The sequence below is a fragment of the Tetranychus urticae genome, chromosome 3 (genome assembly GCF_039701765.1).
Source record: "Tetranychus urticae isolate SD_2017Ah chromosome 3, NJAU_TeUrti_SD_1.0, whole genome shotgun sequence".
Taxonomy (NCBI): domain Eukaryota; kingdom Metazoa; phylum Arthropoda; class Arachnida; order Trombidiformes; family Tetranychidae; genus Tetranychus; species Tetranychus urticae.
In genome coordinates this window covers 11724404-11748559 of record NC_142960.1, presented here as the reverse complement: position 1 = coordinate 11748559, position 24156 = coordinate 11724404, and the positions used below count along the sequence as shown (strand labels likewise).

The 24156-nt window shown below is 32.7% G+C and overlaps 2 protein-coding genes and 1 long non-coding RNA gene across 4 annotated transcripts; 2 read left to right on the top strand and 1 right to left on the bottom strand.

The window, feature by feature from the left end:
• Positions 1 to 16: 16 nt before the first annotated feature.
• On the top strand, positions 17 to 2029 carry LOC107365572 (uncharacterized). Of its 2 annotated transcripts, XM_015933106.3 has the most exons (5): positions 17 to 140; positions 511 to 652; positions 781 to 1088; positions 1715 to 1790; positions 1897 to 2029. In XM_015933106.3, the coding sequence occupies exons 2-5, from the start codon at positions 512 to 514 to the stop codon at positions 1981 to 1983; spliced, it is 612 nt and encodes a 203-aa protein (XP_015788592.2). In that variant the 5' UTR covers positions 17 to 140; position 511; the 3' UTR covers positions 1984 to 2029. The 2 variants fall into 2 exon arrangements, with proteins under 2 accessions (XP_015788592.2, XP_089125765.1); XM_089269639.1 differs by lacking the exon at positions 17 to 140 and having other exon boundaries at positions 433 to 652.
• Positions 2030 to 2097: 68 nt separating this feature from the next.
• Positions 2098 to 9499, bottom strand: Blimp-1 (PR domain zinc finger protein 1). The gene is made up of 9 exons (XM_089269333.1): positions 9248 to 9499; positions 8565 to 8688; positions 8099 to 8278; positions 7068 to 7446; positions 6751 to 6950; positions 5364 to 6668; positions 3657 to 3875; positions 3290 to 3472; positions 2098 to 3210 (listed from the first exon to the last, which is right to left on the bottom strand). Exons 1-9 carry the CDS (start codon positions 9412 to 9414, stop codon positions 2098 to 2100), a joined length of 3870 nt encoding a protein of 1289 aa, XP_089125459.1. The 5' UTR covers positions 9415 to 9499.
• Positions 9500 to 14994: 5495 nt separating this feature from the next.
• Positions 14995 to 17574, top strand: LOC149093368 (uncharacterized). Its single transcript, XR_016200152.1, has 4 exons — positions 14995 to 15114; positions 15215 to 15393; positions 16036 to 16377; positions 16558 to 17574. It is a non-coding gene; the product is annotated as an uncharacterized LOC149093368 (long non-coding RNA).
• Positions 17575 to 24156: the final 6582 nt, after the last annotated feature.

Genomic DNA, 24156 nt, shown 5'->3' with positions numbered 1-24156 from the left:
CCAGTATAGATGTCACCACAAATGCTCCATGCAAGGGAGATTTAGTGTATTGCGATCTGTATGAAAACATTACTTTCTGTTGGATTGATCATGTTATTAAATTAAAAAGTTCATCTACTAATTATTATTTTGTGTTTAAGGTAAGATAAAATTCAAAAGATTTAATCAATTGCTTAATTGTTACTATTGATATTCAGCTTACACAGTCTTTTCACCTAACTGATTGTTATTGAGTTTCATATATTGAACAGAATGTGATCTGGTTTGAGATTATTTATTTATTTTAATTAAAAAGTCATTTATCAAGAATTAACATGCAAAACAGATATCTAATTAGACTCCAGTTAGAACTGTCATTTCTTTCACATTTAAATTAATTTCCTATTTTCATCTCCAAGGAAACTGGAACATCATGTGTTTCTGTTGTTGTTTTACTTGTTCTGTGTTTACTCTTTTTATTAATCTGTTTGTGAAATACTGATTGCTCATATTTAATAATTTCATTTTCAGAATGGCATCTTTAATTCGCCGAATCTCTAGTCAACCTCTGATTAAATTGCTTCCACGCTCAACGAGGTTAATGTCAACACAAGTACTTGTCAAAGTATCTGAACAAACAATGGATGATGTTTCCAAGAAATTGGAAAATATGGTGAGTTTTTTCTTTGTCTTTATTCACTTTTAATGTAGATTGTATAATTATTGATTCATCCTTAATTTACCCAATCATATTAGCTATTTTATTCTTATTGTATAATAATTACACTTGTTTTTGTTTAGGTTTCCGACTTCAAACACTTTGCACCCTCTCCGCGATTCTTTTCACCTGATATTGAACTTAATGATGAAATATTAAACAAAAATATTAAAGGATTAGTGAACTATCATTTTCATTGCTTTAAGTACATGATGTACATTAATTGGACGTACAATGGATTTCAAGTTAACCCGATAGATGTAGTCAAAAATCTCAATGAAGGTGTTGTGGATATTAAATGGCAATTTTATGGCAGACCAGGATGGTACATGACTTTTTTCCTTGATCTGGCGAAAAAAGCGGCTAAAAACGTTGATACAAGAAGAGATGAGTAAGTTTGGCTAAATTCGGTGATTGATTCCGATCATTATTCCTAAAGGAATAGCGAGTTTTATGAATATGGACCAAAATTTAATGAGCAGCTATACAATCTTGATTATTTATTCTTCTTTTGGCGCTACTGTGCATTAATGATGGAGTTGTGAATTACATTCATAACTATTGCTCTGATTACTCTTTTGAGAATATTTCTAACCTGGATGAACATGATAAGAAAGAGATTGCCATGCAAAGAATAGAAATAGTTGAACTCTATGTTCAACTCTTAAACTTGTGAAATTATTTGTGCTCAAGTTACATTTTGTCATATCAACGAAGAAAATTCTCTTATCGCAGTTCCTTCGCTTGTTCGCAGTACCATTTAAAGAAGAGCCTAATCTAGATTTTTCCTGGTTTCAAGTAAATCATCAAAAGCGAAACTGCAAACAATATTGAAAATCATGCAACCTTGCTATAATCATTTGTTTATCACTACAACAATTTTATTTGAAAATAGATGGTATTGAGTTGTAATATAGCTCCATTCAATTTATAAAAGCATTATTAAGATCAACTCATAATTGATAATCTTCTCAACTAATCATGAATTTCTCTTGTCTTTTTTAATTTTATTTTCAGATGGGATGCATTTGAAGGTTTAACGCGCTTCCACATAGACGAAAAAGGGCTTATTTATAAACAAGATTTGAAACTGGTTAGTAAAAACAAAACATGTGAAATGATCGTTAAAAGTCATTTTATTTTATTCATATTCATTCATTCAATAACTTATCTAATTCATTTTATCTTTCTTTATGCAGCTAAAAAGCGGGAATTATCGCAATATTGTTCGACTGGCAAAATCAAATAATCAAGAAAAAAATGACTCCCAAATTGTGAAAAAATAATATCTTTATTTAGATGTTAGCTTATTAAATTTTAGTTTGTAATCAATTTTCTCCGTTATACCGAAATTACAAATAAGGCCGAAATTTGATGTTTGACGACAATAGTTTTCCGGATTAGATATGAAAATCACTTCCAAAAAGAGCAATATTATCTGAGGTGTGAGCATTTATCAATGATGATGAGGATGAATTTGAATTTTCAATATCAATGTATGGATCGTCAATTTCGTTGGGTTGACATGAGGTATTCTTCCAATGGCTTCTTAATGCTGATGCTGAGATGTATTTCTTATTACATGCTGAGCAAGTATAAGGTCGCTCGTTTGTATGTGATCTTTTGTGGAGTTTAAGGTGGACAAATTGAGTAAACTTGGCTGGACAGAGATCACACGCATAAGGTTTTTGTCCATTATGAAGACGAAGGTGGGTTTTAAGGTTGCTTGTTGATGAGAATCGTTTTTTACATACATCACATTGATGAGGCTTTTCCCCAGTGTGAACAAGGTGGTGCTTTTGAAGATGGGCCAGTTGTGTAAATGATTTGGTACAAAAATTACACTTGTACGGCCTTTCGCCGGAATGTGATCGGAGGTGAACTTTAAGATTAGATAATTGACCAAATGTTTTCATACAAATGTTACATTCATAATGCATTTTACCATCTTTCTTTTTCAATGGGTATGGAAGTGACCGATAACCTCGACCATGAGCTGAGTTTGGAGACAATTGACCGTGGTGATCATTATTGTTGTTGTTGCGGTGATTTAATTCTGTTGGGGAAAAGCTGGCTAACTTTAAACCATTTATATCAATATTATTATTGAAATATAGCGGAAAACCAGGAGATCCATTGGATGTGACAAAATCGTTGTTTACTTGGCGGTCTTTTGGGGTGGTAGATGAAGTGGATGAGAGTGATGTTGTAGATAACGTTAATAATGATGATAATGCTGGTGATGTTGATATTGGTGAAAATGACTTGGAAGTAGATGAGAAAGTATTTGTTTTCTCGGTTGAGTCCGGCGAATGTAACTGAAGATTTAAATTGCAAGCTAATTGTAAATTATTTTTCTGGTAACCAGGATAAAGATTATGACCAGGTTGAGATACGTTAACATGAACTGGCTCTCTGATTGATGAATCAAGACAGTTATGAACTTTATGCATCTTAATTTTGAAACGATGAAATTCATTTTTGTCACTCAATTGCTTATTATTAATTTCCAACTATTATGAAGAGCAAAGAAAAAAGGAAAAAAATTAGAACCTAATAGAAAAAACTTTTTTGACAATAAAAAAAGCTTACCTTAGTTATTTTATTGCAATCCTTTTCAGCTCTTTTACTTTTAACAGAGAAATCCAAGACATAATTATTATCACTGTCACTGTCACTAATATCTTCTGGTGGGGTGGAGGCATCGTCTGGACAACCAATCAGTCCTTCATCAATCCGTGTGTTGCCATCAACAGAATTCTTACCGCCATAATACTAATAATAATAAGAACAATAATTTGATTATTAATATCACTGGAATCGAGAGAGCTCAATTTTGTTTGCAATTTGCATTGGACGATTACGGAATACAAGTGAAAACAGAAACAAAATCAATTTAGATTACTAGTCTAACAAACTTAAGTAAGGTTTGATTAACAATTTTGTCAAGTTTATATACCTTGGCTTTTTGATGATCATCGAGAAGGTCTGTTATAGATGTTGAGTTTATTCGGTAAATTGTATCGAATCGTAGGTTAAGACCTTCACCGTTTGGTCCTTTCATTGTCAAGGTTTTAGGGAAACTGTGAAGGAATGAGGAAAGTAGAAGAAGAAGAAGATGTTGAAGATGAAGGGAGAATGATGATGGAAGAAGAAGAGAAAAGCAACAGAGAAAAAGCTAGTGAGAGAATAGAAATAAGGAGAAGAAGATGAAGATGAAGAAAAAACGAAAGGAGTTAAGATGATCGAGACGGGATGAAAAGAGGAAGAGAGAGATGATAGAGTGAGAGAGAGAGAATGAAAAACCAAGTGATCACCTTTCTCTAGTTTTCATCTATTGGTCAGTTATTTTTCGACATTTTATTTGCTAAAAAATAACGGACTCAAAAAGTGCCTAATGACCAAAGGGTAGGATAACTAGATTACTTTACTCTCTACTCTTCAAGTTAACCCGATAGATATTGTCAAAAATTTCGATGAAGGTGTTGTGGATATTAAATGGCAATTTTATGGCAGACCAGGATGGTACATGACTTTTTTCCTTGATCTGGCCAAATCAGCGGCTAAAAACGTTGATACAAGAAGAGATGAGTAAGTTTGGCTAAATTCGGTGATTGATTCCGATCATCATTCCTAAAGTTTCGAGTTTCTATGAATATGAACCAAAATTTAATGAGCAGCTATACAATCTTGATTATTATTTGAAAGAATGAATCGATGATATCGGAAAATTTGTCAAACATAAGATTCCTATAAACGATGTTTCGGTTTTGTTATAAATATTTCGTTCCGAATTTCAACACTTTGACCAATGTTATATTCAACGAGTATTGATTGAGAAGATTAATGGAAAGTATTTGATGGTCTCTTCTTTTGGCGCTACTGTGGATTAATGATGGATTTGTTAACTACATTCATAACTATTGTTCTGATTAATCTTTCAAGAGTATTTCTAACCAAGATGAACATGATAAGAAAGAGATTGCCATGCGAATAATAGAAATAGCTGAACTCTATGTCCAACTTTTAAACTTGTGAAATTATTTTTGTTCAAGTTACATTTCGTCATATCAACTAAGAAAGTTCTCTTGTCGCAGTTCCTTCGGTAGTTCTCAGTACCATTTAGGACGAAAAAGGATTATTTATAAACAATATTTAGTAACAAAACTTAGCAAATAAAGTAAAAGTTTAAGTAAAAACAAAATATGTAAAATGATCGTTAAAAGTCATTTTATTTTATTTCAATTAATTCATTCATTAATTTAGTCATTCATTCAATAACTTATCTAATTATTCATTTTTTTCTTTATTCAGCTAAAAAGCGAAATTATATTATATTATTAAATATTATTCGACTATCAAAATAAAAAAATCAAGAAAAAAAATGACTCCGAATTGTAAAAAAGTAATATCTTTATATAGTTAGCTTATTAAATTTTAATTTGTAATCAATTTTCTCCGTTATACCGAAATTACAAATAAGGCCGAAATTTGTTTAATGAGATTTCAGTTGGGCTCATGGAGATTATAGAGTTTTTTATTGATAAATAAAGCGGAAGAAAACATCAAGTTAAGAGTGGATGATGTTTCAGGTGCAAGATAAAAGAATTTTGATGATGACGGTGGTTTTGATGATGTTTTTGATGACAATGATTTTCCCCAATTAGATGTGAAAATGACTTTCAAAAAGAGCAATACTATCTGAGATGTGAGCATTTATCGGTGATGATGAGGATGAATTTGAATTTTCAATATCAATGTATGGATCGTCAATTTCGTTGGGTTGACATGAGGTATTCTTCCAATGGCTTCTTAATGCTGATGCTGAGATGTATTTCTTATTACATGCTGAGCAAGTATAAGGTCGCTCGTTTGTATGTGATCTTTTGTGGAGTTTAAGGTGGACAAATTGAGTAAACTTGGCTGGACAGAGATCACACGCATAAGGTTTTTGTCCATTATGAAGACGAAGGTGGGTTTTAAGGTTGCTTGTTGATGAGAATCGTTTTTTACATACATCACATTGATGAGGCTTTTCCCCAGTGTGAACAAGGTGGTGCTTTTGAAGATGGGCCAGTTGTGTAAATGATTTGGTGCAAACATTACACTTGAACGGCCTTTCACCGGAATGTGTTCGGAGGTGAACTTTAAGATTAGATAATTGACCAAATGTTTTCATACAAATGTTACATTCATAATGCATTTTACCATCTTTCTTTTTCAATGGGTATGGAAGTGACCGATAACCTCGACCATGGGCTGAGTTTGGAGACAATTGTCCGGCAGAGGCGCCATCATTGGTGGCTATACTGGAGGTGGGTGAGGAACTTTCATGGTGAGGAGGGTGGGGAAGGAGTGGAAGGTGGGGTAAATGAGGAAGATGGGAAAGGTGGGAAAGGTAAGAGTTGGAACTGTGATGGTGGTGATTATTACTGTTATTATTGTTATTGTTGAGGTGATTTAATTCTGTTGGGGAGAGGGTGGCTAACTTTACACCATTAATATCAATATTGTTATTGAAATATAGCGGAAAACCAGGAGATCCATTTGATGTGACAAAATCGTTGTTAACTTGGCGGTCTTTTGGGGCTGAGGGTGAAGTGGAAGACGTTGTTAATGATGGAGATGAGAGTGATGTTGTTGAAGATAACGTTAATAACGATGACAATAATGCTGGTGATGATGATGTTGGTGAAAATGACTTGGATGAAGATGAAGCTACTGAAGATGTAGATGAGAAAGTATCTGTCTTCTCGGTTGAGTCCGGAGAATGCAACTGAAGATTTAAATTGCAAGCTAATTGTAAATTATTTTTCTTGTAACCAGGATAAAGATTATGACCAGGTTGAGATACGTTAACATGAACTGGCTCTCTGATTGATGAATCAAGACAGTTATAAACTCTCGGCATCTTAATTTTAAAACGATGAAATTCATTTTTATCATTCAATTGCTTATTATTAATTTCCAACTATAATGAAGAGAAAAGAAAAAAAAGGAAAAAAAATTAGAACCTAATAGAAATAACTGTTTTGACGATAACGAAAGCTTACCTTAGTTATTTTATTGCGATCCTTATCAGCTCTTTTACTTTTAACAGAGAAATCCAAGACATAATTATTATCACTGTCACTGTCACTACTATCTTCTGGCGGGGTGGAGGCATCGTCTGGACAACCATTACTGTGATATCCTTCATCACTTCGTGTGCTTCCATCGACAGCATTGTTACCGCCATAATACTCTTGTTTATCTGTGCAAATAAAAAGATTCAGTTTTAATATTAAATATGAAATGTTTAAAGATTGAAAAATGGACAACTTTGTATCCAAAATTGAAATATGAATGCAACTCAAAAAACAATGCTTACTGTTAAGTTTTTGACACGTTAAAAGTTCCCCTGAGGATGGTAAATTTAATCTTTGGGCGAATTCTCGGCAATACCAGACAAGTAATTCCTGATTGGGCATGATGGGTTTAATTGTGTAGAAATAGATTCCATTTGAGATTTGACATGCAACCAAGTTTTGACTTTCCGATGAAAATGCTGGATTAACGTAACGCATCCAATTTGCTTTGGAAACATTGTATCCATCGATGTAATCGTATTCATTTTTATCTCGATAGACTCGCCAAAAGTATTGCCTATTGGCGTCTTCTGGTACCTCATCTCTTTTGTAGACTTCGCCAACCAAGGGTCCAAAACGTGTGCCTCTTGGTATGTAATCTGTGGCCCAAACGCTGAGAACCTGGAGAATGGAAAAGAGAAGCAAGAAATTATTAACCGTTTTGCTAACAGCATTGAGTTGCTAAAAAAATCTAGTTTAGCTTACTAACTAGCAAGATTACACTGTGAAGAGCGTATTTTGTCTGATTTTGAAATAAACACACATTTCTTGTCCAAGAAACTGTTTTAATTTACTAAGGCAAAAAACAAATAAACAATTTGGATAATTGTTTAATAACTGTAAATTAACCTCAATAACATCAATCAACAAGTTGTAAGTTGAAAATATGAATCACTGTTTAATGTTAAACATTGCCATCTTGTGTTCATTTTGAAAACATCTTATCAACTAAATCGAAACTTAATTTCTTTAATGAAACATTTCCTTTCATTGTCTCAATAGCTTATAATCTAATCAATTGCAATTTTCTCTTTTTCCCTTTCAGAATCTTCTGCGATAATTGAGACTGGTCAAATCTGATAACCGACATTTTTCTCAACAATAATATCGACATGGACGAACAATAATATCAAAATAAATTTAAAAACGTGAAACTGTCCAAAAATGTGACACATTAAAGTCACTCTTTGCAGAGCTGCTGAAATTTCAGTTTCAACTAATGGACATTCATTGACCACAAGATATATTATCAAAAAACAAAGTTTTTACTTACATCGTTGCAGGCTTTGGATGGTTTTAATACTAAATTCCTGGGCAGGGAAGTCTTAGCACGGTTTACTTCAGTTGTTTCTTCATCGCATGGTAGATCCGGCACTACGTAAACAGCTAAAGTATCGAACTCTTCTTCGCTGATTGAATTTAAATCCCAAGCTCCATCTTCCATTCTACGAAGCTGGACATTCGTTGGAAGAGCACAATATAAAGAGAAGGAAAAGAAAAAAAACACTGTTAGACACTTTGCTTGGAAAATGAACATTGCTCAAAATATGCTTTTAACACGGAAACATCACAATTTCACATAATTATTAACATCACTGGAATCGAGAGAAATCAATTTTGTTTGCAATTGCATTGGACGATCAAGGAATCCAAGTGAAAGCAGAAACAAAATCAATTTAAATTACTAATCTAACAGACGTAAGTAAAGTTTAATTATCAATTTTGGTCAGGTTATATACCTTGGCTTGTTGATGATCATCGAGAAGGTCTGTTATAGATGTTGAGTTTATTTGGTAAATTGTATCAGATCGTAGGTTAAGACCTTCACCGTTTGGTCCTTTCATTGTCAAGGTTTTAAGAAAACTGTGAAGGAACGAGGAAAGTAGAAGAAGAAGAAGATGTTGAAGATGAAGGGAGAATGATGATGGAAGAAGAAGAGAAAAGCAACAGAGAAAAAGCTAGTGAGAGAATAGAAATAAGGAGAAGAAGATGAAGAAAAAAAAACGAAAGGAGCTAAGATGATGAAGAATAAGAAAAAAAAAGATGATCGAGACTCTTTCTCTTCTCTCTTTTCACCCCCGTCTCAAAGATGATGATGGCGATGGTGATGAAGATGAGAAGGTGAGTAAAAGAAGAGAATGAAAGGAAGGAGGAGAAAAGGGATGAAGAGAGAGAGAGAATGAGACTACGAAGAGAATCACCTTTCTCTAGGTTTCATCTATTGGTCAGTTATTTTCCGACATTTTATTTGTTAAAAGACATAACGGTCTCTTGTTTTTCAAAAAAAATGCCTAATGACCAAAGGGTAGGACAACTTTACTCAACTAGGTTACTTTACTCTTTGCTAATGAAAAGTGTTTCAACATTATCATATCGACGATGTGTATCGATACAATTTGAAACAACATTAATCGATACTTACTCTGATATCGGTATCGGTCGATCATTTGAATGGCTGAACTTTAAGCAGCAAGGTTCATAAGAAAGTTTAGTCAAATTGACTTTCATATCAACACTAATTGAAGCAGTTAAGGGCAAGGAATCAAGTAAGGCCTGAAAAATGACGAAAATCATGTTTACTTGTTTCATTGATTTTTACTTTGATCTCGTTTCGATTTGTATAAACATTTATGTTAATTTGCTGTTTAGTTGTTGATGTCTAGGAATGTACACAAAGGCTTACGTTGGATGTCAATAATCATAAACCGTTACCATTGACGATTTGTGAGATTGGGTATCAACCAGAATAGCTATGGTAAGGATTTTTGTATTTACCAGATTAATTAGTGAGAGTGATGATTATGATTTTTTTTGTATCGTCGTCATCGCTTCTTACAATTTGATAAGCACAGTCAAGGTTAGAAAGTTTTCTTGCCTATTCTGAATCAAACTCAGATCAAACAACTACGTAAATTGGCAGCATTTTTAATTTCTTAGACTCGCTTCCATTCTGTTGCCATGTTCATTTGTTTTTTTCTGACAATTATCATTGATCAAAGTTTAATCATAAATTCTGTTGAATAGGGATGATCACATTGATAACCGTAAATCTATCTTTATTATGTGTTAAATCATAGTGAAGAGAGGGAAAGTGACATTGAGATTATTCTGACGATTACGTGATGGTTATGATTGTTGAACATATTCAGACGTAAACCCATCCTCACCCAATAAATAATCACAAATCTCCATTCAATTATTATCATTTCAATGACTTTGGTTTGAAACTAAAAAAAGTTTCATTTTAACAAAGTTGCTTGGGATCGATTAAAATTTGTTGATATAAATTAATGATTAAATGGAGCAAACAAGGCAACAAGGCAACAAAAAGGACCTGTCATTGTTAAAGGTCAATAACTATTGGTACATCTGAAGATGTCTTGAGGAAACAATAAGGCCAAATGATGGTAAAGAGAAAAGGTCAAATTTACGATTTTATATTCATTCTGCTTTGAGAAACATTCACCTTTTTTTCATCACGATCGACCCAACAGATCGTCCTTTGGTCCCTGTTATTCACATTGGTGCAGTCCATAAGGAAAAGGTTTATATTTAGTCTTCTAAAAGTGTTTCTCCTTAAATAGCTTCTCTTCCTCTTTTTTTAATGTCTTTGTCTCTTTCAAACTTAGAATAGGAAGAAAAAAGATAAAAAGAAAGATCACGGTGAAAGACCCTATTGACCCAGATCAGGTCAGGCCAATGTCCTTAGCCTCATCTTTCCTGTTCCCCGTTGAAACCCACTACAGCACACATTGACTACATTAGCATCTCGCCCTCATCTCTCTCTCTCCTTACTGTTAGTTGAAAACATGTTACACGCGACTTTGTACGTGCTATTTGCTCGTGCCAATCAAAGTCAAGCCAGTGCCTTTTGCTCATTGTAACTTACTAACTCACTTATAGCAAGACCTTTTTTGTTCAAAGCAAGATGTTGCATTTTTAAGTAAAAAAAAAGTGTAGACTTATTACTCAATAACGGTTTTCTTAAACTTTTCTACCTCCTTCTCTCTCCGTCTGTGTGTGTTTTCCTCCTCAATATGTCTTCCTCCTCCATTTCTTTTCCGTTTTTCCCTTTGTTCTCTATCAATTTCATCTTCAGATGTCCATATTTTGGCCTCATTCTTGCAGCACAAACGATGAAGGGAGATTAGCAGCTCAAATTTCGCGAAAAAAGTTATTTTTTTCAAACTCTTGCACTCTTTTGGCTGGATTTGTTCAAACGCACACGTCTTAATTAAAGTAAGATGATGATGAAAAAAAACTCACAAAATTAATGGTACTGGTAAAAGATGGAACTGAGGATGAAACTTTGTTACCTTTGACCCGAGGCAACCACAAAATCACCGCCCCAACCTAGCGTCTTAAGACATTTTCTTGCAACACTTTAGTCAGTTACAATGTTTTTCCTCATCCTTTCATCTTTTTTTTTTATATTTCATCTTCCTCCTACTCTTCATCCTTTTTTTACAACATTGTTACTTCCTCCTAATATTTTGCTCTTGCTTTCGTTTGACTAGGAAAAGTTATCACAAGCCACTTCCATCGCTCCATTGACCCTGGAATTTACATTATTTAACCAATCAATCAAAATTATTTTCTCTTTTTGCCCTTTCCTTTTAGCACCCTTTGTGCCTTTTCATCATCCCTCAGTCAAAGGGCAAATGGAATGGGCCAAATGAAAATACAAAATTACGTTTTCTGTCCGGCTTGTAAGATTGAGAAAAACCAGGAAAAAAAAGTAATTCGCTGGTGAAACAGATTAATGGAGTAAGAGGCGGATTCAGGGGATGAACAGTTGTATCAACCCTCCTGTTATGATCTTTCTTGGCCAGTTTTTAATCCTCATGTTACATTGACCTCTAAGCTTTATTGAACCTTTACATGTAAGGCTAATTAGTAAACCTTGTCTTTCCTTTTGAAATATGTGTTACAATCTAATGGGCACTGTTAGAAGGTCACAAGTTTACAAAATATTACATTGACATTTGACAGGTCACACTGGTTATTGCTGGTCAAATGTCTAATATTCATTCATTTCCTTACATCTTTGTCATTCTTTTTTCTTCTCTTCATTTAATCACAATTCTTACTTTTCCAACTCTTTCAGACAGCAATCAACATCCTGTCACATTGTATCTACGTTGTTGATGAATCAACTATCACTATCTATTGATAAACAGAGGAGAAGACAAAAAAGACTGTTCATTTGAAAATCATTTTATTTCACTTTTAATGAACAAATTGGTGAGGAAAAATCGAGTAAAAAGTGAAATGGCAACAAATTGAATTGAACTCTAAATACGACTCACCTTGAACCTGAGCAAATTTATTATCTTTCAGCCAATAATATTTACAATCAAGAGTAAGTGCCATCATAATAATACCAAGATAATTGTCACTTTTCCCTCTCTGAAACTGAGTGAGAAATCCCCTCTCAATTTTCCTAGTGGCACTAATAACCTTCATTAATCGATAACTGATATTATACAATGATTATCATGTACTTCAGATATGAATACTATCAACTCACTGTTACATCTTTCACTTTACCTCTTTTTTTACACGAGTAAAGGCGAATCCTTTTTGTTTTCATTTTTCATTTTTCTTAACAATTTGAAAACTTGCAGATAAACTTGAAGACAAAAAAGGTTAATCCGTTCTAATTTTACAGAGAAAAGCTTATCGCCCTTGAAAATAGGCAATCCCATCATTAGGTCGATATTCCCTTACGATAAAGATTATCATATCAGATGGAAAACTGAAAGACTTGGAGAAAAAAGAAAAAGTGAATAACTGTTCATCAGCATTACATGATTAGATACAATAACTTGAATCTTATAAATACAATTTTCCTCTCTTATACAACTCTATTTTTCAATTGTCTCTCATGTGATTCACAACATTGACCATTTCAAAATTCAAATGTTGAGCCATCAAAGTTAATCGTATGATGAGCAAAAAAAACGGAAATTACCGATCATTCAACTGATTTAGTTGTTGATTTTTTTTGCCTCATGCTTATCCTTTTTCTTTTTTGGTTCAATTCCAATTATTAATAATGTTACCTGATGTTATAATTAGTGTATCATGAATCTAATCATTTGTTGAATCTCACTTTATCTGAATACAGTCCTAAACTTGAAACAATTTACTCTGTTTATCCCATCTCTTTTTTTCCCTTGTTTTATTATTACTTTATCAGTTTAACACGAGAAGAGAAAAAAAACTCTATTGTAAGCAAAAAGACATTGAATCATAAAGTTAGAACCATTGAATGATGAATGTAAAACAAGAGTTGATTCACTAGTTGCTGAAGTTTTATTGAAAACGTGATCAGTCGATTCAGAATTATTCCTCTTGCAATGTCAACAAGTTGTTTGAAAAAAAAGTTATCATTTATCTGACTCCTTTTACCTAGAACCTGCCTAACACTCATCGATTACTGAATACGTGTCCATCAAGAGACTAGACAAATTGTTAACAAGAAAATGTTGCTACTTTGAAAGAGAGCATTTTGTTATCAATTGAACAAACTCTGCCAATCCCATAGTTGAAACCACATCAACCATGATTAACTTTCATCAATTCAAGTAATCATTTAATTTTCAACAAAGCAGCTAAGAGAGTGTGATCAAAATGCAAACAATCCTTCAAAATTTAATAATACAAACAAACGTTTCTCTCACCTCTCAGTTTAAATTTAAATTAGATTTTCATTTTGTACTTTGGTAAACACTGTAATAATAGAATGAGAAAAGGTAACATTCAATTCTCATGTTCATCTCATGTCAATTGACTGAATGTTGTTGAAGCAAGACCACAGGGACTTTCAAAGAATCATTATTCGCTCTTTTCTTGTTGATCAATCTAAAGGGATTTTACATTTAATTTCTCGATTCTATTTAGTAGAAAAAAAAACATTCTCAGAACTTTGATAAATTGATACTGAAAAAAGAGATTCACTGATTTTCTGTACACTTTGTTTAGCTAATAACAATTAATCCATGGTTCAAAGGATAGAAAGCAATCATTCAATTTGAGAATCAACTTTCATTCAGCGAAACTGCGAAAGTAAAGATGAAAAGCTCAAAGTTAATCAGGGAAAGATGAAGAAAGAAGTGGTAAATAAAAAGAGGATAAAATTGTCACTTTGATTTTTATCATCTTTCATCTCCTCTGTAGCTGCTGTTTACACTTTTCCACTTTTCTTTTCTTCCTTCTTCATCTTCCACTTTTCTTCCCCCTGATACACAGAGAAACCATGAAACCTACATTCATGTATCCATGCAATCTGTTTCCTCCATTTCTTGAATGGACAGAATTGCATTTTGCTTACAATAGCCAAGAAAGCGAAACATTGAATTGAATCAAAATCAATATTTTCTTGTTCATATTTATGAACATATCAACACTTGTTTTGTTCATTCAATTGATGAGCTTCAACGAAATGAGTAAAAATATATTAACTCTCTTTCCTTTTCTCTGTCATAAACGTGTTCACCATTATATTTTTCATTTTATTCCTAAAATTATCATATTCTTTTTTCCTTCTTCTTCTTAGATTTTTTTTGATGAAAATGAAAAGACATGACCACAGCCATGGGACTTGATATCTTGTTCATCACATGGACTTGGCCAGGCTAACAGTGGTTGTTGAAGTGCACATAATGCGTGTTAAATTGGTTATGTTTTCATTTTACTCTAAAGCATATCCAAACTCGTCTTGTAAGGATCAATGAAATGAAGATAATGAAAAAAGCTAAATTTTTTTTTCGATTAGTTTCTTTTTCATCTTGCTAAATAGTTCTATTCTCGAAAAGTATCTTTGCTATAGAGACTAATGCATGGTGAAAGGTAAAGTTATTCTTGAAAAAAAAGTATTCCATTGACAAAAAGAGGAAAAAGTGAAGTATATTAAGTGGGTGAAGTCTTTTAATAAGATACAGTTTAAGAAGATTACTGTTTTTTTTTCATCGAAATGAAGTGAAATTGATTGAACATTTTACATGTTGAATGTTGTCTTCTTTTCATGTAAGCTTGGAGAAACAAAAAAGTATAGAATCGAATGTAATCCTATGGAAATTTTTGAATCAACCAATGAAAATAATGAGATGAGCAAAGATAGTGAAAGAAGTTACAAGAAAAGTGTAATACAAAGTGAACTAATCCTTTTCTTTGTGTATGATAACATGAATCAAAGACGAGATAGTCGAGAATAGCTCCAGAGAGTGGTAAGAAGATGAAGATGAGCTCTTTTCATTTTATCTATTCAATCGAAAGGGTTACAAAGTTAAGTGAATAAACGTTTACATTGCAACTTGTTATTCTTTGTATTTCTTATGTTTTTCCTTTTTTTCTTCCTCTCTCTTCACCCTTTTCCTTATAACAGATCCTCTTGAAAGATGCAAGATGCTCTCTTCCTCTTTACGGCTTTTGATTGAAGAATAAAATTTGGAAGCTTGAAAATTCTATGAAATGGACTGAACAAAAGGACGAAGCTACCTAGAAAAAGATACCAACCACTGAGAATCAAGTTTACCTCCTTATTGCTCGTAACCTTAAATCTGGGTAAAACGTTTCCTTCAGATAGACACTGTTTAAAATGCGAATCAACTCACGAATCCTAAACATACATTTGACTTTGTTTTCGTCTTGTTGTTACCTATTTTTGCTTCTCGCTGTGTGTTGACATTGTCAACATGAACACTGCTTTTGTGGAAACATTGAGCAAATAATGCTCAACAACATTTGTATCAATTTTTACTTCTTGCCTTTTCTCCTTCAATCAACATCTTTTACCTTTCCTTTCAAATTGTAAAGGATTCTTCATATCATCTCCTTCCTTTCACCAAGTTATCTCCATCTTCATCATTTTAATTTAATCTTTACTCGACATCTTTTTGTTCAAAATCAAGAAGAGACTTGAATAGTTCAAATGGTGAACAAACATAAAAGGCTAATTATTTAATCACATCTAATCAAAAGCAATAGTAAACTTTAAATATTTAAAAGCCCAATTTTTATGTGAAATTGTGATGATACAGTTATTTTGATGATAGGTGATAGTACTTACCTGCAAACCATTCAATTATCAATTTTGGGTTATTTCTAGATTCTGTTTACAGTTTTCTGGCAACTCCAATTTTCCTCTTCTGTATAAATAATGATTGTAATTTGTTTATTTTCTTACTTTTGTTTTCTGGTCAACAGGATTTCACAAAATGGACTCTGGAAGAAAAGAGAAGAGAAAAAAGATGAGAAAATATGAAAAACGATTAAATGGTAAAATTGAAGTCGATTTAAAGTACAAAAAAAGCAAGTTCAGAAGATGAGAGTGATTTTTGTCCGCCAAAAAAACTGTCAACCATTAATGTTACCTTGGATGCATTTGTTACCTCGCTGATGATCAATGAAAATTCTGACCTAAAACTAATGGATTGTTATAAATAAAAGTGCTCTTCACCACTCAACAAGAAGGAATAAACAACAAACAAAAAAATGAAAGCAGAAATGAGTCCAAAGATGATGTCTACCCAATGAATATATTGTTAGGTAACCGTCCGTGAAACTCGTCTATTTTATCAACTTTAAAAGTTGAATATATGGTGTAAATAAAAACAGATTGAGAGCTAGAACGTAGATAATCACTGTCACTATCAGAGGAAAGTTTCAGAAAGACTGATATTCTCTATCTAATATCATCATTATCATCTTTTTGTTTGACTCGATTAGGATTGATGGACTCAAAGTATTTATGGACCATAATAAGATGCAATTTAAAGACATTCATCCAAATATACTCATCATACGATAAAAGCATTTTCATCTTCTTCACCATCACTTCTTTTGCTTGGAACAAATCATGGCAAGCTGGATTTTTGGTGACTTTTTTTTTGCAAAATTTGAAGAAAAAAAGTTGAAACCGTAAAGAAATCAAGTCAACCAAGCGAACTTAACATTTTAAAATGTTCAATAAGTAAAGGAGACGAAAAAGATGGCGAGATGAAAAATGATACAAAGAAAAATATTTCCCTCTATTTAGGACCAAACCGGTCCTGTATCGATTCGCCAAAGCAATCCTTCTACAGCTTAAACTTTGCGCTCAAAAGTCAACAATTAGTCCAAACAAATGGACAATATTCATCAAGGAAAAGCATTAATTTTGATCAATTCAATTCTTAGGTAAATTAAACTATTAACTTCGATAAGACAAAATATCCATTAAACTTTGCTTAAAAGTCCAAAGCTTATTGTGTTGATCTCACTACAAAGTTAATGAATCGCATTTATCGAAATTAATAGTTGATTTAACCTAAGAATTAAAAGGAAATGTGTGTTCATTGATGAATATTGTCCATTTTGTTTTGACTAATTAACATTTTTTGTTGACTTTTGCGCTCTAACTTTGAGTTGTAAAAGGATTACTTTGGCGCATTGATACAGAACCGAATCCATTGCTTTTTGTAGTTCATCCTATTAGCACAAAGGTGTTAAAAGTAACATTTATTGCTTATTGGAAACAATTGTCTCACATTTAGAAACTCGTTTAACCCAAGTAAAAGGATTGTAATAGTGACAGTGAAATTGAAGATGAGTTTGGATTCTTGTTTTGTTTTTCAATGTTATATTGTCTATCGTCTGTAACATTTTAATGGAGGCCATCGAAAGAGCGTCCATGATGCTTTTAAGGCCACTCTATTAGTTTATGAGAAAGATTGAACAAAAATAAGGTAAAGAAGGCTAAAGAAGGGTAAGTGGAGAAAAGAAAGAGAAACAAGATGAAAGATATTGAAGACTTGGTTAAAGTATTTAATTTGAGTTCTCATGAGAAGATAAACTGGTTGTGGTCATTTTTACATGAAGATGAATGAGACATGTTAGTCATGTCAGTTAATCACCTAACAGGATTCATGTTCATCTGTATAACACTATTCGAGACATCTTTTTATTTCTCTTTCATTTTCTCTCTTCTTCTTTCTTTTCCTTTCTATTTCTTCTAACCTTTGCTTTTCCCCCTATTATCGTCTCTCATCAGAATCTTCTTTGGCTTCATGATTGGTGACAACAACAACAACAAAACCAAAACAAGAATGTTGGTCATCCATTTTAACCCAAATCTGATCAAGTCTTAGTAACTTATTAAAAGGCATCTTGATAGCAATTAACAACAACAACACCCATTAAAGGTCAGCATCGTAAAGTTGATGAACACCGAAAAACAAGAAAATGATTCAACAAAAGTTCAACCTTAACTTTTATTCAATTTAAATATTCACAAATTGATAAAAGTTTGATAAAAGTCAACCATTTGATTAAATGGATTGAACTAATAGTAGGAAGTTAAAGTGCAATAATGCTTTTGTTTAACCCTTACTTTTTTTGGATTAACAGGGTAAACACTGAATAGAAATGCATTAAACCAGCAATAATAATGATAGTAATAATAGTAAGGTAACAGTAGTTTAGAAAAAAGGTGAATTTCATTGAGAAAGGCAAGAAAATAACATGTAATAAGTTTGAAAAAAGGGCTAAAGTTGACAATCTCTTCCGGGTTATCATTAATGCCTTTCCTCTTTCCCTGTTTCTCTCTTTTTCTACTTTCTTTCTCTCTTCACCCTCTATCATCCCTTTTCATCTTCACCATCTTCAACTACAATCATTAACAATCATCTTGATTTTCCAGTTTTCCCTTTACCTCTGAAAGTCTCATCATCGTATCTCTTCCCTTGACCTAGTCTCACTTGAAACTTTTTTTTCATTTGTTTATCTTCTTTCACTTTATCAACTAATCTCTTTCTCTCTCTCTCTCTCTCTCTCTTTCTCTTCCTTTTCAAAGGGCTGTATCAATGTCTCACATCACCATCATGATCGTCTGAATTTTTTTCCCCTCAAAAATCTTTTTCTTTTTCTTAATCTTATTTTTAAAGTTAAACTTGTTCAACTTTCTCGTAACTGTTAACAGCAATATCCTTGATAAAAATGGCGAGAATCATGAAAATGATTTTAATCGCAATCAGCTTCAAATGAGCCAAGTCACATAAAATCTTGCCCTTTGCATGCAACAGTTTTTTCTCACTCTCAATACAGGTATACAAGCAATAACTAAAGGTCAAGATGAGGAGGAGTAGATGAAAATGAAATGTGTAAGAAGGCGATAAATGAATACTTGTCAAAGGTCATCAATGATGTAAAATGATAAACTGGAAACCGTTTTTTTTTGTGGATAAAAGAAAGGTGCAAAATTGACCTTCAATAGTATTAACCTTTAACACTTACTTTGGTCAACAGTAGCTGTGTACCTGTCTCTACTGCAAGGTCAGCAAATGAATGATAAGAGCAACAAAAGGAAAATTCCGTTAATAAAAAAGTGATTCTTCCCGGAAGAAAGACGGAAATGGTTAAACAAAATGAGCTTACTGGAGCATAGATCAAGCCTCAACCTTTTCATCTCACTTGCTTACTCAATTCAATGTTAACCTTTTCATTGATCAGACAAATTATCACAATGAAAGTGTAAAGATGAACAATGTACAAGGAAGGCTTAACCATTGATGGTTCAACAATATTAACACTTTTGTGGTCAAATTGTTTTTTTTATTATTGATCAACAACAATCATCTAACCACCGACAACACTGGTCAGATTACAATGTCAATCTTTTCACCTTTAATGTCACTTAGACTTCAATGGAAAGGATAAAATAATGATAATCCATTTCAAGTGACCTGTAAAATGAGCATTGATAAGTCACTGGATAACGAGATGAACCAAGTTGAAAATTATATCAATTTTCAATCTCAACTGGCCCCTGATGTTTGATATACAAAAAAATATAAATAATTTTAGAAATTAAATTTCTATCATTAATAGCACTTAGTGTTTTGTGCAGCAAAGCTTATCTCAACGCTGTTTGGCGATCATTATTTCTTGACTTTTTTGATGTATTCTCGTTGAAATAGATAAATGCTATTAAATCTTGTTTTCTTTAGGTAAGAAAAGAGTAGGAAGAGTAGGAAGAGAAGGAAGAAGAAGAAGAAGAGAAAAAGAGAAAGCCTTGAAGCAGTTATCTTTTAATGCTAAAATTGGTTAAGATGATGAGAGAGTTGAGGAGGGAAGAGGTGAATCAAGTGAGAAACATATTCTTACAGGAAGGCCAAGGTTGATTGTAGGTCACCCTGCATTTGAACAAAAATAATAATAAAAAAAAGAGTAAAAAGAATCCCGGAAGAAAAAGTACAATGAGGAAGACAGGGAAGAAAAGAGATGAAAGACTGAGTATCGGAGCGAGAAGGTAATGCATACATCTCTTCCTGTATGTAAAGAGAGAGAAGAGAGAAGATGAAAATAGCATAAGTCACCCATCTTGTTGCCTTTCTTTTCATCTTTGATGATCCCTTTCTTTTCAACTGAATTTTTACTTCTTACATCCATTGTGGGGATGATGTTGAGCCTCTCACTTCTTGCCCTTGAAGAAAGTCTTAGCGGGCTGCTCTTTAGATGATGAGGAAGATGAGGATGAAGGTGTCTTAATATTATTTTCCCACGAATTTTGCCTCCTTCTCATCTTCTTCTCTCCTTCTTTTCCCTTCCGCATAACGGGAATACGCTTTTTTGTCTTGATTTACAATACTTTGGACGTCTAAAAAAGCGTCTCTTTTTGAACTGGTAAACAGCGAAACAAAAAGAAAGACAAAACAAAGCAGTAAACCGATTTGTGACCTTCAGGGAAACACGGAAAGGAAAAACGAAAGAGAGAGTAAAGGTCGGGTAAAAGGGGAAAGATGAACCTTGAAGATGAAGACGAAAAATGCATCAAGGAAGAAGGAAGAAGATGAAGGGAAAAATAGATTCATCTTCCATAAAAGCTCTTTTTTATCAGCATCTTATGTTTACTTGTTGTTTCTTCCTCATTTTTCTGCAGTTTCGTTTTTCTCATCGAGAGAGAGAGAGAGTCAGAAATGCCTTCAATGATAAGTTAAGGTGAGAGAGGTCAGGTCAGAAGGAATATCCCAAAGCTAGGGAATCTTGTGACCTTGGACTTGACGGAAGCTTCAACTTTCTCCTAATCTAACTGTTTATCCTTTGAGATGCAACAAAATCCAAGTTTAGCCAACCTTCATCTGAAACTCAATCCAATCCTTTTACCTTTTGAACAAACTAATCTCTCGACGATTCTGATAAAACTTGAATCCCGTCAACTTAAATCAGTTGAAAAATAGCGAGAAAAATAATTTTAAAAATTAAACTACAAATTAAATATTAATTTGCATAACATGTTAAACTGTTAAAAGGTCAATGCGAATATAAAAAAATGAAAATAATGAAAATTGATGAAAATAAAGGTAAAAAAAGGAACCCCAAGGTGGAGGTTAAGTGTAAATCTGTAGACCATCAAAATGACTATTATTGATGTAAGGTTAAAAAAAGGAACCATCAAAGTAAAGGTCATTTAAATAGAAACGTTTGTGATGGCGATGATAAAGAAGCAGCAACAGCAAGAAAAAAAGAAAAGGAAAAAATATTTTTATCCAATTTTTAGTCTTTTGCTGGTTCACCGTTACCAGAAAAAGCAACAACAGTAACTTTCACATTAAAGATTGACTTTTAATGTACGAATCCATTGGAGGTCATCAAAGAGGGAAGATGATGAGGATAAAGATAGACAAGGTAAGTAAGGAGAAAGATGAAGGGCAAAGTAAGGTTACTATTTGTTGGCATATTGAAGGGAAATCAGGTTTTCAGGTATATTCCGGGTTCCCTTCATTTCCGTACTTCTAAGCTTTTTTTGACCAACGCTCGCCCATGTTTACCTTTTATAGCCCAAACAATTGATTAATTTAAAAGCATTAACCGAACAACAACAAGAGCAAGAAAAAAAACCAATCTAATTAACCTTACAAATCACTCAACATTTAAATTTGCAAATTGACCATTTACATCTCAGACATTGATAGACATTTAAATTTGCTGCAACTGTCACATTGAGCATATTTTGGTTTAAATGGTTATAAAAGCAGAAAACACTTGAATAACAATTATCAATTTTTGCATTTGAATATCATTTCAATGTTGCACTTTGACAAAAAACTTGATTCACTTTTCATCAAATGGTGCAACATTAACCATTGAAACTGTTTCTCATTCTTGGATTGTTGCATTAGATAAGTCTTTGTGTGTTTTGAAAACCTTTTTTTTCTCTCTCTCCTTTTGCTACCTGAATCTTCATTACCATGCTCTTGTCACTCCTTGACCAATCCTTGAAAGTAAAGTGAATATCATTATTGGCCTTTAATGATCAAGTGATAAGTTTATCAAAGTACAAGTGATGAAGACAAAACTGAAACTGAATTGAATTGAAGCAAAAATCTGTCAATAATCAATAACAATGGAACAACAAAAAAATGATATTAAAAGCGTTTTTCCTCAAGCAGAAGGTAAACAACTTTTAAGGTTAGTCACTGTATTAACGGTCAATATAATTTTAACATGTTTCCCTTTTGTCCATTCAAAGGTTCCATCCAAGGAAAGTCGAGTTATAGGAAATCCTATTTTTCTCTCTATAACTTTCATGGGATTATTTTGTACTTTTGCCTTCGATAATCTGATTGGTTGGAATAGTTTTCATGCTCAGAATAGTTCTGCGCGAAAGTGAACCCTAGGCAAATGGCAACAGATTCAAAGATGATTCTTGTTTCACCAAAGTTTCATTTTTTCCTTCTTCTTTGTGGTCAAATTTTGATCAAAAAAGGCAATAATATTGTTCAATATAAATGTAAATGAAAAGTTGATGAAAAGTGTAACATCTTTTGTTGTCTTGTTGAACTGTTACTAGGAAAATTTTCAGGGAATCACAAGAATAGAAAAATCGAGTTTTCCAGTTTTTCCTCTTCATTTCATTCTATCTCACTTTCATGTGTTTTAATACTCAATGAAATTGACTGGCGATCAGATGAAAACTGTTAACTGGAGTGTGATTAATTCCTCCCAGAATTTTCATTAAAAGCAAACATTTGATACAAAAATATCTTTTCATGGAAATTGTAAAAATGAGAAAATCTTTTCAACTTGGAAAAGTATTTAGAGTTGATTGTTTGATAAACTGTTTAATTGCTGTTCAAGTTGAAACATTAGTGTTAATCTTTTCATTGCCATTGGCATTTCAATTTAAATATCAAAATGTTGTCTTTGCTCTTCAATTTTTCATTGATAACTTTTTATTGAACTTTTCTTGCTTCCAATTGATTAATAGCACAAATTTAGTCAACATTTATCTTTACATTGAATTTCATTCATTCAATTTTCTATTGATATTCTTTTCTCTCTCTCTCTTTTCCATTCCGGTTTTCATCATCATTATCTTTATCATAATTATTCGCAAGTGAGGCAAAGGCCAGGAAAAGAAATAAGAAGAAGAAGATTGAAAAAAGTTCTGAAAACGAGTAGTAACTCACTCAGATAAGTGAGGCTTTCAACTGAATCGGGTGAGAGTTGAAGAGACGAGGAAGCCAGTAAAGAGGGAGAATCAAGGTAAATGGATGAAAAGAAAGGTAACTTTGCGTTCAATGAGCTCTTTTCTCATCTTCTCTTTCTCTTCTTTCTCCTTCTCTTCCTCTTCATCATTGACCGTGAACTTGGAAAATCTGTTTCCCCTCATTTTCTTCCTGAATAACGGCACTTGATCAACTCCCTCTGCTTTTCATCAAATATCTTTTCCTTTTTTTATCGTTTCCATTTTCGAACATTTTTTTCAGACAATTTTTTCTCTCAATTTTGACAAACGATCTTTGAACGAAAGAAAATGCTTTCGAAGCGACATTCTGAACATTGCTTTACTCTCGATACTGATTCAACTTGAACATTGACTTACCTTGTGATTCTAACTTAAGGTAATTTCCGTTTTAAAGATAACTTTTGGTTTGAACACTTTACACTTTGATGATCAGTAAATAAATTAAGATGAATTTATGAAGATGGAGATGAACACGAATAGTTATTCCTTGATTAAAGTTGACTTACGATGCTGTTTAAAGATGACAATAGTTAATAAAGTTCAACAATTATTCCAATGGAATTGTGAAAATGAAACTTTTTTTGCGAACAAAAATTATTGTTTAAATAATAATGAATTTTTGTGTTTTTTTTTGTTTGTTTTCGGTGGGTATGCTGATGATGTTTTACGGGTAAATGTTGTGATGATCACTTGAACTGATTGTAAACTGATGAGTTTATTTGTTGTTACTAGTAAAAAGATAACTGGAAAAGATGAGGATGAAAATGAATGGATGAATAAACGGATGAGAATGATAATGGTAACAGCATTTCTTTTCAAGA